This window comes from Coloeus monedula, assembly GCF_965178545.1.
Source record: "Coloeus monedula genome assembly, chromosome: 5".
Taxonomy (NCBI): Eukaryota; Metazoa; Chordata; class Aves; order Passeriformes; family Corvidae; genus Coloeus; species Coloeus monedula.
Window position 1 is genome coordinate 21225753 of NC_138785.1, and position 16845 is coordinate 21242597.

General features: G+C 37.1%; 1 protein-coding gene across 1 annotated transcript in view; it reads left to right on the forward strand.

Moving 5' to 3' along the window:
* CCSER1 (coiled-coil serine rich protein 1) overlaps window positions 1-16845 on the forward strand; it is a gene marked incomplete at both ends in the record, with an annotated part of 543822 nt that overhangs the window by 221997 nt on the left and 304980 nt on the right. Inside the window, 2 exons of the mRNA XM_082281877.1 lie at window positions 5143-5220; window positions 16573-16644. Of these exons, the coding sequence (XP_082138003.1) occupies window positions 5143-5220; window positions 16573-16644 (150 nt within the window). The remainder of the gene's footprint in view (window positions 1-5142; window positions 5221-16572; window positions 16645-16845) is intronic.

The following is a 16845-nucleotide window of genomic DNA, read 5'->3' on the forward strand; positions in this document are numbered from 1 at the left end:
AAAAAAAAATTATTGTGCAAAGTATTATATTTAAGAGACATCCTGAAAACTCAGAGTCTTCTAAAATAAACAGTACTGGACATACAAATGCTGCTAAGTGACAGATCAGCATCCTACCTTCTATGAGATGAAATTTCCCACTGGCATTTCCCAGCTTCCCTGGGTGATTAGCTTTGCTTAGGTTGTAAGAGGAATCAGGACTAATCTGTATGCCTGTATACTAATTGCTGATTGAGAATCCATGGGTAATTGAACCACTGAAAACTTACTTGGCTTTCTGTGCCTCACGTAGCATGAAAAGAGGTAGCAAGACACAGTAGCAGCTGTAATTTGTGCTTCACTCCTGCAATGGGAGCTACAATAACTCCGGTCAAATGCAAGACCCATGCAGCCTTCTGAGCTATGTGAGCAGCAAGCTCCAGGCAAATACTGGAAAATAATACTTAAATGTCTCAGCTGTTAATTGCATGCTTTAGTAATTAGTGAGAATATTTAACTGTATCTCCTAAGGAAGGAGACATGGCATGGATTTATAAATAACCACCTGAATTGTATTCATCAATATCAGAAAACACATTTTAAGGAGGTGCTCACTCCATTCTTAGTGAGAGAGATTGGAGATGTTGGGGAAAGAAAGTTACTCAAACATGATACAGGGTGGGAGGTAAAAGCTTATATTGTGTGTCTACTATTTTTTATCTAAACTAATTTTCATTTCTCTGGCCTCAATTGTTTATCAAAAATTTATTTGCAGGAAGTATATGTATGAGCAAAACCTCTTCATGAGATTAAATAATACAGAAATTACAGATATCAGAGCAGTCAAAGTGTGTAGGAGAGCATTGCACACCCTGGATGAATAACTGAGTTTCTGATTCTCTCTTTGTTTTTACCTCCCTTCATAGCTTTGAGCAAATCACTTTCCCTTCTTTTTCACTTCCATGGATAAAATGGGATAATGATATTTAAGTACAATATTTCATAAAGATGCTGTGCAGACCCATTAATAAATCCATTTGCAGGTCTTTTGATGTACCCTCAGTATATCAAAATGTCACTACTGAGCTTGCTGACTGCACTTATTTAATTTCCTAGTTCTACTCAACTTCTAGATTATAAAATGATATTTTTTGACATAACTTATGATACAACTACAACTATCACTCTGAAAGTCAGTTCAACACTCATCCACTACCCCTTAGAAAAAGCTATAAAGTACACAGATTGTCTTTTCTTCAGTTATTATAAAGATTTATTGAATCTCGAGCTCTAACATCCACTGCAGATTTTCTCTGTCAGTATTAACTTCTTAGATCAATAAATTGCAATACTGATCTCCTGAGAAGTCATTGTCTGCCAGCTACCATTGCAGTGTTTACCCCTGTTGAAAAGCAGTTGTAGCAAATTAAATTGGCTTCTGTCAGTGAAAGGTCCTTATTTTATGGCACAATTAATGAAGGTTGCTAGATAGGCCACTTCCTAAACAACATTAGATTAAAGGCAAGGGTTTGTAGCAAGAAAAATCTGAATTTATGAGGTGAATCTGCTTTCATTTAAAGAGCAGTTGCTGAAGACTGGAAGATGACTCTTGGAAAGGAAGAGTTCTTTTCAAAGGAGCGTGTTTTTAACGGTGTGCACATTCCTGTTCTGCGTTGCTGGAGAACCTCCTACATTCTCTGATCTGCTCTTAGACACTTTACGTTGTTATGTAGGTTTGTGAAACATTCTGCTTTGAGGAAGGTAGAGACAAGTGGAATAAGACAAAACCAAGCCCGTAACTACTTTGTAACAGCTCCAGAAACAGCTGCTTTCACTTTCATCTAGCTCAAATGATGGGAATTTTTCCTCAAATGGGATCCTGACCTTGGATCTCCAAAATGGACATTGAAATGGGAAAAGTTTTTTCTCTTAAACTTATTTTCTTGCTTTGCCTCATTATCAGGATCCTTATCACAGTTTTAACATTGGACTCCAAGGATAAATGGTTAGCATGGCCTATCAGTGACTCCAAGGTACCTGTTCAATTGCACAGTAAGGATGATGTATATTGAGACTGATTCTAGAAATTAGGATAAGACTTGAGCATTGATCTTTGTAATCATGAAAGAATTATTGATAAAATTCTAATAATGTCAGTTTTCCAGATATTAGCAGCCTGTTTCGAACTCAAAAATGGCCTAAAAGCACTGAGAGGAATGCTCGCAGGGGTTTTTTGGCATGGGCAAGATGGTGTTTTTCTAAACTCTTGTTCTGAGAAATACTTGAATTTCTTGGTATTCAGATATTTTGAAAATGTAGTTTAGGTGACTAAAGCTGTCCAAATTTTCTGCCCTCTGGTAAACTCAGAGGTTTCCAGTGACACATGGAAAAGGCTCAGTCAACAAAACCCAGCTGTGCATTTTGTGCATAAAAAATACATATTTAAATGATAGTTGCACAGCACAGTACTGCAAAATTAGATGTCCTGATTTTGCCTAAAACTTACAATTAAGATACAAATTATGTTTATTTAGCATTTGCAATGACTTACAAGATATAATTGTAGCCTAATGGTATAGCATCTTCTGGTTAATTTATAACTAAAACCTATCAAGTTTATGCTGGACTTAAAGTGAGTGGCTGCTTTTATGAGAACACAATTGGTTTAGACAACATCAAATAAATAGTCTTTGTTGAGTAAATTCCTCACAGTGATTTTTTTTTTTAATATGTTTGGGTAGCTTTAGACTGCAAAGTGTGATTATGATAAACACACCATGGAGAGTAAATTTAAGTGGGGACTGTGATGTTTGAAATTCTTAGTATATCGCTTCAGGAGAGCAAGCTATCAACATCCTTCATAGCAGTGATGACTTTGTAAGGGTTTGGGTTTTTTAATAGCTCGAGAAACAACCCTCTTGGTACTGTCTCACTCAATTCTCCACTATAATAAATTGTGTTAGTGCCACTGGGCTAAATTAATTTACACAGGCACAGATACTGCTCGGCTTTCCTTAGAGAGGAAAATTACTGGAGGTGTTGGAGGGGCCACTGAGAGTATGTGTATGTGGAAAGCTCTAGCCAGACACAGGCTGGCTCTTCTGCCAGTGCTCCTGTCTGGCCAGACTCAAACTGTTTTCAGTCCAGAAGCCATGTAGTCACGGTGCCCCTCCTAATACACCTCCTTCTCAACAGCCTTTTTGGTTCAGGCATGGTGCCACACCAGTGTGACATCAGACCTGGGCTGGCCCCTGTCCAGCCATCGTTGAAGAACAGATGTTTTTCTCAGGCCATCCAGTGGATACAGCCTGAGAAATTTTGTGACAGCAACAGTGTCATCCTCAGGGCTGTTAAAGCTTCCTTAGATTCCAGCTATCCCTGAAAAACTTGCAGCTCTTGCTTTGCAGGTTTTTGTAGTGATGCTGTTTCAATGCTTAAAGATGGGACTGCCCTCCTGCACACTTCTAATGACAAATTAGGACATTTGATTTGGTTTGGAAAGCAGCTGCTTGTTCCCCCTGCCCCCCCCCCCCCTTAGTTTTTTTTAATTCTGTGTAAATTAAAAGGCAAATTGTCTTCAGCTGAGCTGCTGGCTTTTGAGGCAAAACATTCCCACAGAGGTGTCCAGTTTTGTCTGTACTCCATGTTTAATGTAGAACAGCTAAATTTCACTTCATTTTTTAAATATTATTAGCCAGTTTTCTTCATGATCAGGTGCAGGAGTTAAAATTTTTAATGTTTCTGAATACGGTGGATTCTCCAAAGATACTGGCTTTCTGACATGCTGTAATCTTGCTTTATTCCTCAACATCATCTCTGTGTTCCGTGGGTTATAAATTACCTGTGTCTCTCTTAGGATATAATTACCATGGTCCCCTTTCTCATTTACCTGTGTATCCCTTTTATTTAGCAGGCAAATGTTGTCTTTTCTTTCAGCTGTGCTGTAGCTGATACGTATCTAATTAAACTCAAATTTTCTCAGTAGGTGTTGACTTTGAAGTCTCTGTGCCCTATTTTAGATTTGACGCAGGGATTTCGTACCCAAAATTTTGTCTTTTTTCGTCCCCTTCCCGTTGGCTGAGTAAAGTGCAGTGTCCATAAGGATCTTCTAATAAATGAACTGATAGAACTGACTGGGTGGAGCAGTGTGCTTCACTTGCAGAATCTGGGCTAATTGAAGGATTTAGGGTAGCTTCGTAGTGGTGCAAAAGCAGGTAGCGGATTAGTCAAGTGCACAAGTTGAGCTTATTAAATCATTCTGCATTGCAGTGCTGCATTGTGAAAAGGAATGCACTACTAGGCTATGCAAACTTGTTGATTTTTTTTATATTCTTCATTTCTGTTTTATTGGTGGTCATGGTGGATTTTTTTTAGCACTCGGGGACTTATTTCCCAAGAAGTAGCATTATTCTAGTTTTCTCCAGAACAATTGTGATATTGTTTATATATGTTTCTAAACTCCAGATTTTGTTCTTCTCTTATTATTACCATTTTATGTTGTTAAGTGTCACACTCTTGTTTTATTATCTGTCACATCTGTAAAAATAATGTCCATGCTAACCAACAGGTTACTGAAATACTATCTGAAGAGGGTGGGGTTCTAGGTCAATCTTTCAAGCATTTTGACTTGACAGGTCCATTGAAGTATACTGAATTATTTTCATTAATAACTTTGGTCTTCACTGTTTCTTTTCATGGATTAGTGCTTATTTGTAAGGTGTATTGACTCATGTGAACGTGATATTTTTAAGCTTTGAACCAAATACTTTCCTGCAATATATTGCTTTCCTGTTAATTTTTCCTTCTAAATATACTATTGGGCCATCCCAAAACTAATTTCAAAATTTATGTCGTAGTTTTTTTTGAAATGAATAAATTTTTCTGTATGAATGAATATGAACAGTATGTTTGTGTACTCGTGCATGCAGTTCAGTCTTTGAATGGGGAGTTCATTCAAAAGAAAGAAAATTGAGAGTACTTAGCCATTAGTGAAATACTTGAACTAATTACAAGCAAATAAAGTATAGGTTATCAGTCTAATTCTGTTAGATTTTCAGTGTTGTTTTCAAGCTCTTTCATTTCCCACCCCCTCCCCCCAAAACTGTAAAAAGTGGTCCATGGAACTTGATTGGAAATGCAAACTCCTGTGTGCTTTTCTTTCAGAGCACGGACATGAGTCCAGCTAGTAGCACAACCTCCCTCCCTGTTAGCCCCCTTCCTGAGGAGCCGTTATTTTTCAAGGTACAGTTAATTAATTTAATTATAAATATTGTCTGTTAATCTTGGCTTGTCATGTTATCTGGTGTACTGTGAAGTGCTGTTATTACTTCTTCCTTTTCTTCAAATTACTGTGATACCAGCCGATGTTCTATGTACCTACCATGCAGTTTGCAAGAAATACCTAGAATACAATGTTGGTTTTAAGAGGGATATTTTTCCAGCAGGCTACTGCTGTAAACTGTTATTTTTTAAGACTGTGTTTTTATCCAGCATCCCATTTGGATATGTGCATTCATGTATATCATCAACAGATATCTCTTTATTTTGTATTTCAAGTATATCTTTTAATGAAACAATGATTAGCTTCTCCAAGGATACAGGAGACATTAAAGGTCTGTCAAAGAACAGTTTTGGCTTAAGTCCAGTGTAAGCCACAGGCCTGGCATTTTAGTTAATAATAAATGTTGGGACAGTGTCCACAACTTCATGAGGTTTAAGCTGTGAGGAGTGAGTTGCTGTATGCGACTTTTCTGGCTGACACCATGGTATCCATCCCTGGGACTCAGAATAGCCTTAGGCAGAGCCTAACTTTTGGAAGAGGTCTCCTGAGGCCACCCAGGTACTCAGAGGAGTGCTGCATCATCTAGCAAGGAGGTCACCTTGCCAGTTGTTCGCTTAGATAAGGAAGAGGGAACTTATTGACTCAACTGTGTGTCACTATAGGGACTAAGTTACACTCACAGGAATAGCCCTTTTAAAATTTCCCTTTTCCAAGTAAGTTTCCACCTTCTGTGTGCATACAATCAGTTGACTGGGTTGTGTTTTAGTCACTTTGTGATGATGCTAAGTTAAAGCTGAGTAACTGGAATTAAGGAAGTTTGATGACGTAAAGTTTGTGTCTCTCCTGCACATTCTTCCAGCACAGGAAATAACAGTGTCCTTCAGACCTGGCCAGGCCCAGAAAAGAAACTATTTTTTTTTTCTCCCCCATATCTTCTGTGTCTGTGCAACAGTTGTACAACCAGCCAGCTGATTCCTGCTATTAGAAGGGTTGAGGATTGTGCTTGATCAGTTGTTTCATCAGTGGAGGTACAGATGGGATGTCAGTGGTCAGCTATTCACTGATTCTCATTCCTGTTTTGGGATTTAATACTTTTAAGACCCATCTCTCAGTCAGATTTGGCTGAAATTGAGCAATGTTGTGCCAAGATACCAGCATACATGTCTTTATTTCCTTGAAACACCACTGAAAGTGCACATTGAAGTCTGCTCAACATTCTAAGTCAGATTCTGTAGTTAACTCTCCCTGTGCCTGGAAAACCATTAAGATGCAACATATAAAGAGATGGACTGCTCAGCTCAGATAAAGGTATAAGAGGTAAGGAAATCTAACTTGAAATAGCATGATAAATTCTCGTGTTGAGATAATCAAACATTGCTCTGGTTGCATCAGGGCCATTGACAAGTACACTGTAGTTCCTTTATTTTTGAAGGAAATGCTGTTCATATAACCCAAAATGGGTTTTAAATTACTTATTTGAAGTGGAATAGTTGCTCTAATAAAACAATAAAGATGTTTTTCATATTAAAAATCTAGTAGAAAATGGTAAAGGAAACTGGAAAATAGGGCAGAGAGCATTACTTAATCTTTCATTTTCAGTCAATTTTCAAAGCAGGAAACATTTTCCTTTGCATTTCAAATAAAATGGAGGTCAGACTAGGAAAAAGTTAAGTTCATTTCACAGCATTTAGTAGAAATAAAAATGATGTAAAATGTAACAGTTTCTGTTATTTCTCCTTGACACACTCCAAGAGAGAGCACTGTTGTTCCAGTTGTAATGTGAATGACTGGTTTTACAAGCCGTAACCCTCTCTGAATACTGTCAGTCAATAATATTGGCTTTTGATGATGGGATGGTGCATTTCCCTTAGCAACATATAATAACCTTTCCCACATCCTTGCTGTAGAGATGGAGATTGAAAAAGAAATTCCATTCTGTGATTCTGAAAACACAGGTGTAACGAAGCAGGGCCCTATAAACTGCCTCTCTTTGGGACAGTTGAAGATCTCCGAGCTAATGAGCTTTTATATTAGACTGTGAAATGAAACCAAGTCTGTGTTCTCAATCATACCTGGTTTTATACCAAGAAAGAGAACTGTCCTTCCTTGGATTTTAACAATTTGCCTTCAAAAGAAAGTCTGCATTTCTGCATAAAGAATACAAATCCCATCATCATATTCTTCTTGTACATCCAACTTCACCAAAGCAGGTACCTGTCATTCTTAGTCCCACACGATATGTGCTGTATAAATATGGAGCACCTAAGCTTGTTCAAAACTATTTTAGGATTTTGAATTTAATCTAATGAAAATTAGAAATCAGATTTCCCTGGAAGTGCTTGCAAGTTGCATCTCAGCTCTGCTAACACCAAGCTCAGCTACCATGCTCCCAATATATTGCACATGCTGTGACTTGTAGCAGAAAGATGCAAATCATATAAGACCCTGCTCAAGGAGTGTTTGGAGGAAGATACTTTCCAGTGCAGCAAGAGATGCTCCACTTTGAGTCCATCATATACCATTACTTTAATTGAGTCATTTTGCTTTACTTACATTAAGACAGTACCTTTAAAAGAGTGTTACTGATACACAGCAAAAGGAGTAGAAAACAATTAAGAAATAAAGGTAGCCAGCTCCAGAGCTATTGAATCCTAAAAGCAACCATGAGAAAATGAAAAGATAAACATATTGTTAATGCCATTCAGCAATCTTTGCTCCATAAGTGTTGTAAATAGTAGATATGGTTTTGTTTGAGGAAAGAGCAACTGTGCATAGCAGCCAGTGCAGCCAATCTTCTGCGTGGCTTTGGGTTCCTTCGCCCTGTGGAGTTACCAATGCACAGATGTTCAGAACAGTCTTCCTTAGCTGTGCTCTTCAAAATCTTAGGAAAAAATCCAGTTCATCCATGTACACAGACACTTTTGCAAAACATTTCTAAAACCATTTTTGAGAAAGCAATCATAGGCATTTCTTTTTAGTGAGGGTTATTTTTATGTCAAATTCCAGCTTTCAATCCTCTGCTGTTTTCTATGGCTGAAAGTATTTAGAAAAGGAAGATCTTTTCCTATATCGTGGAAAAAGTTTATTTCTCCTCTCAGAAAAGAACACCATCTTTGGTGGTGGTTTTGCACTTCAACTTTTATGTAGGTAGGATCTTCTTTTGAACAGAAGTTTATCTTTTGTCAGTTTATAACATTTCTTGGAGAATTAGGTCTTTGTCTTGTGGGAAAAAGTTATGTCACTAAGTAAAAATTTCAGAACTAAGAATTTGGAAAATAACAGAACAGAATGATATTTGTCATGCAACCTTAACTCAAGTGTTATTCTGTGTTATAATAGCAAAACTGTAGCTGGCTCAAATGTGAGTGACTTTTAATTATGCATACTTATATCCGCTCTCATTAGCTGGAATTAAAAATAATCCTGCCTTTCATTTAGAAGATAAGTGAAGGAGTGGGTATTTCTAAAAGGTCAACTTACCAAGCAATGTGTCATCCATTTTTTAGAACCTGTTCTTTTCTCCTACTCATTATGCTGTGCTTTATTATAATAGTATTTTATTATTTTAAAATTATTTTAAAATATAGTGACAGCCTTTTAAGAAGAGATCTATGCCAGCCATTTAGTACCTCAGATATCTAATATTAGCTAATTATACATTATCTGTTGTAATAAGCATCAGTCTTACTGGTTATTAGCCACAGCCAAGTTGTAAATAATAACCATAATAGTAATTTATTGTAGCAATGTTTAATTGTGTTTCAATTCTATGATTAATCTCAACCATGCTCTACTAATTGGCATTAAATGAAAGAAAAAAATTCTTCCATTATTTCCTTTCTCCTTTGAGGGAGCTGAGAATTTCCTTCAGTATTTATTATCTTACTGTGTTCTGACTTCTGTAATTAATACCCCTGATGCAAATTCCTTGCACAAAAAACCAGAAGTGCCAGGTCAAGTAGCAAAAGCTGACAGTTCTCAGTAGTGTTACCACTGCTGTAGGTCTAGTAAAGTGTAATCTATACTAAGTTATGTCTATACTTAGAGTTTTACCATTCATCCTGCCCCTTTACAGGCTCTGGAAATGCAAATCATTGCAGTCACAAATGGGCATGACTCTGGCAGCTCATGACGTTTGTGCCTACAATTAGCAAGAGAGAAATCTTCCATTTGGTCTGTGATCACAATTTAATTTTACTGCAGATATTTGGAATAATCAATATGAAAGTCATGGTAATGATTGCTGGTTTCCCCAGGCAACTCCTCTTTGAGAGTGTGACTTTGTATTTCTAGGTGTAGAATGGGGTCTTTTCCTCACTAACTCAGCAGTGCTGATAACAAGGTAGCCCTATACTTGAAAAAGCTTCCTAGGCTATTTGACTTCCTAGGCTTATTTACCCTCTCTACCTTAAATGTACTATTTCCAATATTTAAAGTATTTGCTGACACTTCTTTGAATAAGAAGATTTTAATGTATTGCTTATTTTCCAAACAGACTCTGAAATAATCACATAGGCATTATGACCCCACGGCAGATATAGGTGTTCGAGTTCGGTGATCCTCTTTAGTGGGCTGGAGGCCTCATTAGCTCTTGTCCCTCTCATTCCACCTTCCAGCTGAATTTCTGCTTCTGCTGAGAAGCATCTGAAGTCTCTGAGGGTCTGGATTTTTGTTTGGTTTGGAGATGTTTTTGGTATTTTTAGTAAAGTGAGTAGAGTTAAAGAAGTGTGACTCACACAACCCCACCTTTACTGTTCTGCTGCCTCAATGTCCATCCTATTTTAAATCAGTCTGTCACCATTCTTCAGTGGTTTAATCGATTCCTCCCACTCTTAATTTTTATTTGCCATGTCAGTATTTCCTTTCTTTATGACTCCTCACGTCTTACTGGTGTAGCATAGACTTTTAAAAGTCATGTAATCACAGCAACTTTCTGCCTTTGATGCAGGCCTTCCATTTTGTCATTTCTCAAAAAGATTTATACAGCTGATTTGTTTCACAGTCTTTACCATCATAGGATATGAGATCTTGCAAAGCACTGAATTTTTTCTGAAGGGAGGAGTGTAAAGTAGGTATTATGGGCCCTGTTACAAGAAGCTTCTGTGCATTCACTGTCTTTTCCTTTTTCCCAGTAAAACTCTGCACACTGTTCCTAAGAAAAAAGGCTCTGCCAGCAAGTCTGTCTGAATAGAACCATATCACCTGGTTAATGAGTAAATAAAAAATTATTTTTATTGTGGGGAGTATAGGTACAACATCTGTAATTTCCCAATGTCACTGATATATTTACTAAATACTAAAATATTTAATAATATTTACTAATGACTAAAAGAATCAGGAATGAGACTGGGAACTATACATTTACTGTCTGATTTCCTTCTGCCTCTATGCCTTGGTCATAGTTTTCTTTCTTTCAAAATTTTACATACATGCATTTTTTAGTGTGTTCTTCTTCATTTTATTGAAGCTTTCATCATAGGTTGACCGTTAGTTCAATATTTCAAAATTACAATCCCTATTTTAGGCAAAATTGATGCTTTTAGTGCTGTAAATTCAGTTATTTACTCAGTGAGCCACATACAGGAAAATAATTAATGAATGTCTTATTTAAATCTCCAAAAGCAACCAGAAACGCAAGTGATGCTTCAACAAAGGAATGCAAAAGGATCATCTTTACTTTTTTTTCAGTTAACAGGGTTTCCAGCATAACTTAAAATTTTATATAATCACTACTGCAAGGGTAAATATTGGGTTCATTCAGGTTCCTTCCCTCAGGCAGACACATGCTCACACAATGAATTCTGATGCATACCCACAAAGTAAGCTTTTCCTGCTGAGTACTCTATATCCAGGATTTAAAAGTCATAAAACTTGTAGCATTATAGGTTGCTGACAAGATTTTATCACTAGGACTATGAAAAAAGATTTTCTTGAAACTCCATGGGAGGATTCCGATACACCCAGGAAGAGCGCTTAAAGTGCTGATCTAATCATCTCAATACAGACAGTAAATCCTCCAAATTTCCCTTGTCTAGGGACTGATAGGCCTAAGTAAATCTGAGGGAGTACATTGGTGCGTTGAGGAATCCATTCAGCGCAGGTAGCTCGGGGTGCAGCTGCAGGTTCAGCTCTGGGGGCAGGAGCCCGAGCCCAGGCAAGAGGCCGTGGAGTGCTGACCCCTTGCAGAACAAAGGGCACAGGGACCTGTGGCCCAGCCAGGGGACCGGACACCCAGGGACACAGCAGGAGCTGGTGATTCCAGAGTTTCCCACCCTTACACTGTGAGGATGTGAAAGCCCAGGGGCTCCTTGGTTCTGGGTCCCTCCTTGAGGAGCCAGCTCGAGGTGTTACTCAGTTATTGCACCATGATTAAGTGATATTAAGGGTCTGGACATCTGAGACTGCTCTGGGAAACCTGATGTGACTCTGTGAGTGTGGAGGGTGTAGCTGCAAAAGTCCTAAGTCCCATCTCAGGTGGTGCCGGAGTGGCTGCCAGAGGGGCTCCTGGATGGTTGGACAGGGAAGTTTCCTCATCAGGCATTTGTAAAATATGATGAGTGGAGGGTTTTTTTGGCTTGTTTTTGTTTTAGTGAGCAGAATCATTATAAAGAGTTTGGACTAAAATTTTGTCTAAATCAATGGCACAGTGCCTATTGGCTATAGTGGCATGTGCCATCAGGTCATGGATGACATGGATTATGTCAGAGGCATCAATTACTTTAGAAGTGAAAATATTCATCTGTATTGACCATTTTAACCCCATCAATTATTTTAAAGGTGAAAATGTAAAACCATTTTGACCATTCCAACCCAAGAGTACTTTCTGTGGTTGTCGTAAATAAAATTCAAGTGTTTTCACAAATTATGTCCAATGTAGTGAAAATGTAGAACTGTCTGCATGCAGGAGTTTATTTAATAATATTCATTCACTTTCCAGTATGTGTTAGAGCAATGAGTGTTTTCTTCCAAGGATAAATTAAACAAACTGTAGGCTTGAAAATGGGTTTTCTACATCTCAGATGTGTATTCTCACTCTAGGAGGTCCTCTCTCCCCCTTTCTAGCCAAGGACTGCTGTTTTTTCATCCAGAAAGCCTCTGAAAATCATATGCGTGGAAACTTGACATGTTTTTGACAAAAAGTTTTGACTTAGTCAAATTAATGATTTTAAATGGAAAACATCTGATCGTTGACTCTTCTATTAAAATATGTATAAACAACTTTCCTAGTACTGAGTAATGTTAATGACCCAGCCATATGTTTTCAAATATAATCCATTAGGGTAGGAAATTGAGGGTTGGCATTTTGAAATCCTTATCAAGTTAAATGTCTCAAAAGTACAACACTAAAAATAACTGATTTTGATAATGTTCACTGAGAGTTTAAAGAGACAGATATTTTTGTGAGCAATTTAGACAGCCATTAACTGAAATTAAAGGCAAGATTCAATTGCTGACTCATAGACACCTTGTGCCACTTCTGAAAGCTGTATCCTGCCTTTCCTCTAGCTAACTTTCTAGCAGAACCAAATATTGAGAGGTGATGAAAGTTGTTGTGCTGTAGTTGGATTTTTGTTGTGTTTCTGGTTTCATTTCCTTTTGAGTTTGTCACCTGGTCATGCTCTATCTCTTGGAAAGTTATAAACAAATGACTCACAAAGGAGTTTATAATAAGCTGTTTAATTTTACTGAGGAATGTGGCTTGTCTGGGAGGCTTTGATTGCATGATACAATGGTGACTTACAATGTTAGGTAGAGACTTCTGAAGTGCTGTTCCTGTTTCCACCAACCTTTGCATTGTTGCTAATTAAAGCTAATTCTGTGTGGAGAGAAAAAATTCCCCCTGTATTTAAAGAATGTAACGTGGTGATGGTAGTACTGGAGTAAACTTCTTGTTTCTGAAAGGTGTAATGTGCTCTGATTTTAAGCCATAGCATGAACATTCCATTTACTCTCTGTCCTTCTCCTTGCTCCTGGCATAGTTCAGTACTTTGATTCTTGATAGTGAAATATATTTGTGTGCTTAAGGTGACCTTTTAGTGCCTTACCATTTCTTTAAGAACCATAAAGTTTCTTCTACCTTTTTGACTCAGTTAAAAAAAACCAAACAAACAGTACAGCTAAAAGGATATCTTTGTTTATGGAAGTAAATGTGGCTGTATGAACTGGCTCTTAATAGTAGTCCAGAAATGTTATGTCTCTTCGTGTGTGTAGAATAAGAAATCTATTTATTCAGGCTTCTTCATTTATCAGAGGTTTTAATAAGACTCCTGAAAGGCACTGGGGATGGAGACAATGGAAAGTGTCAGTTTTAATTCTTTTAAAAATGTTGAAAATCCAGTCTCAAGGCTGTGGGTTTGTTGCATTGTTGCCATGGGAAACACCTATAAGAAAAGGCCATTCCTACTGTGAGTGTCTTACAGATAACTTTGACAATTTAAGAAAAACTTTTGGGCAATATAAATTTCTAAATCATTGCTTAATAAATGGATGAGGATACGATTCACTTAAAAATTTCTGGTAAAAAAAAAAAGTGGACTAAAGGAAAAAGAGCACTACCTTTGTGGTTGAAGGAATTGATAATGGGAGGGGGGAAAAGCCCATAAACAGACTTACTCACCTGGTTTTGTCCTAGTAGGTAATGAACTAAATATTCAGCATATTTTTTTAAGATTTGGTATTTTCAAGCAGGGCTGAATGCTATAGATGAGAGGGAATAGCAAATTTTTTTATTTGGATAATATTTTCTGAGCATTTTAAACTTTTACAGCTATGTGGTACACTGTTATGGGTAGCCTTGTGATAATTATTAGTTATCATCTATGGTGAGTGTTCTGAAAGATTAAATTAAGATTGATGAGGGCATAGTGGAAAAAAGTTTTCTTTAGGTGCCTATCTGATTACCATTTGTTGTAATCATTACATTTCTGGATGTTGTCAGTAGCCAAGAAAGGAATGAACAAGCAGGACTGATTGTTGTTTATTTTGGGCTTTTCTGCACAGTGCAATATTTAAGTGAAAGGGAGAAGCACATAATGCTCCACATGACTGTACAAAATAATATTTATTTCTGGTTCTTCTAACAAGTTGCCAGTTTATTTCAATAACTCAGTAAGAAGAGATAAAGTTCAGGGGGAAAAAAAATGTTTATCTGCAGCTGAATCAAGGGAAAATTCAGGAATGAGGATGAAATAGTTTTTAAAAGCAACATGAAACGAAGATGTTTTCTGAAGTTTTTGTTTACTGTTCACTAAAATACCTAAAGCCTCACCACTTTCGCAGACTGGTATGTCTTCATCAAATTTAAAATGCTTGGGAAACATAGACTAACTGGAAATCTCCAGGGTATAATTATATATCATAGAAAAACAGCTGCAATGAAAAAAAAAAAAAAAGAAGAAGAAGAAAACTGGTGACAGTAAAGTTCAAAATAAAGCAGTTAGTTTGGCATGCCAGTGTTACAGAATTTAGGAGATTCACAGACACAAATTATCAATTTTTTAGTACTATGAAAGAAAAAGTTTAAAGATATTAAATATTACTTTCATTTTATTTTGGTATTGCAGATGTGAAGTAGGATGAAGTTGGGATGCTGTTTGAGAGGGAAACTTGGACTGTAAAGTTGACTTATTAATATTTCCCAGTGATTGTTTGGATTCCTCTAGGTCAGTTTTCTTTGATAAAAATTTCAGTCTTTTATGATAGAAGCGTTCCTGCAGTTGCAAGCTTAATAGGCTGGCGTCTTTGTGCAGGCAGTTCTGGGTTTGCTGCTTTGTCCATAGTGAGCTCTGCTCACTGAACAGCACTCAGAGAAGGGATTTTGTCCAACCTGACCACTTAAATGAGAGTTGTCATATCAATACAGAATTACATTTGGATAAGAAACAATTTTCCTGTACCATGGCAATTTCAAACACTTCAGGGCACTCTTGTGATCACAAGCAGATCATAATCTGTCATTCGGTCAGCCCAGCTCTAAGCAGCAAAGACTTCAGCTGTGATTGTGAGGTATTTGTCAGAATTAGAAATGGCCAGAATAGTTCTTGTGGCTTCTTGTATCTTCATTATTTTGCTTTATGCTTTGCTGTATTCTTGGGGATGATCCTTCAGTCGCAAGTTTGTGTATTTGATGTTTATTGCCATGTTTTTAAACATTTTGAATGAACAATATATATAGGCTTTTAAGTTATTAATTCTTTAAGCCGTTTGCTTCAGTCTTCTCTTCTGAATATCTTTATCCTCTTTCCTCCTATGACCACAGAATGGTTGATTCCAGTACTCTTCATTTCCATAATTATCCTCAGTGATGTGTGAGGATGAATGCAAATTTGTTAGCAAAATGATAATTCCTTATCATAACAAGAAAAAACCCCACAGAAATATCTGTCCATAAATTAAGTCAGCATTATATTGGGTTTAATCTATTTTATATAGCGTTGCACACCTCTTAGACAGAAAGGGGTCCTTAGAGTAAATGAAATTAATTGGGGAAAAATTAACAAATATTAGGAAGCTGTCATTTTTTTATGTATCAGCACCACAATCATATAAATGTGACTCACATGTTAACTAGATATCTTCAGCATGCAAATTTGATGGGACTGATCATCATAAATATTAATTAATTCTGAGGTGCAGAGCCTTTTGCAAACACTAATCTTGTAACACGCCTATGGGGTGAAGAGGTGTTATCTTCCTTTCACAGAAAGACACTTGAGGTGCTTGCATTGGTGATCCTGTGTGCTGTCCTGGTCTTGGACTGGGGAACTGACTCTGCTTTTCCTGGATTTAGTTTCCATATGTTAGTAATTCCTCACTGACCTCTGTCTTACTCAAAAAGATAATATTCCCATGAAAAAGAAGAGTTCTGCAACTCCTTTGCTGCCCACGCTGGGAAGCAAAGCCCACTCTGCAAACAGATTTCCCCATTCACAGTCTGGTGTAGGAAAAGATAATTTCTCTTTAAATAGAGAAGTGGCATCTGAGGAATATTTATTATGTTTTAAGATAGCTTTCATTTCATTTGAGCATTAAACAGAGAAGTCACTGGTACTGTGTGACACTTCAGTTCTCTGTATAATACTGAAAATTTTTTTGCTTATGGGAATGGAAAGATAACATGAAAAATAGTTTGTGTACACAAATATACAAACACACAAATATACACCATATTTTTTGATGGGAAATACAGAGTGTTAAATACTCCTTTATATAGTTCTTTATTTTCTGTCTACAGAGTCACTCTCATCTTATAAGGAAGTTTCTTTTTTTTCTGTTTTATGTCTTTTTTTCCCACTGTGTGTCTGTACACCAAGGGTTTTAAGTGTGGAAACATAAATGGCAGACTAAGAAAATTTAGTGGCTCTTCTGCCGCAAGGAGATGCAATTGTCCATCATTATTCAGTCCCTTCTCTCATGTATTCATACATTTATTTTGTGGCTCATAGAAATCATAATTACCTCTACATAGGAATGTCCTGCACACCTCAATGAATCATTCAAAGCAACAGTGCAAGCAGGTTTTGTGATGCAGTTACCTTGAAAGAGTATTCCCAGAAGGGTCTGAAAAGGCAAAACTGAATCTAAGC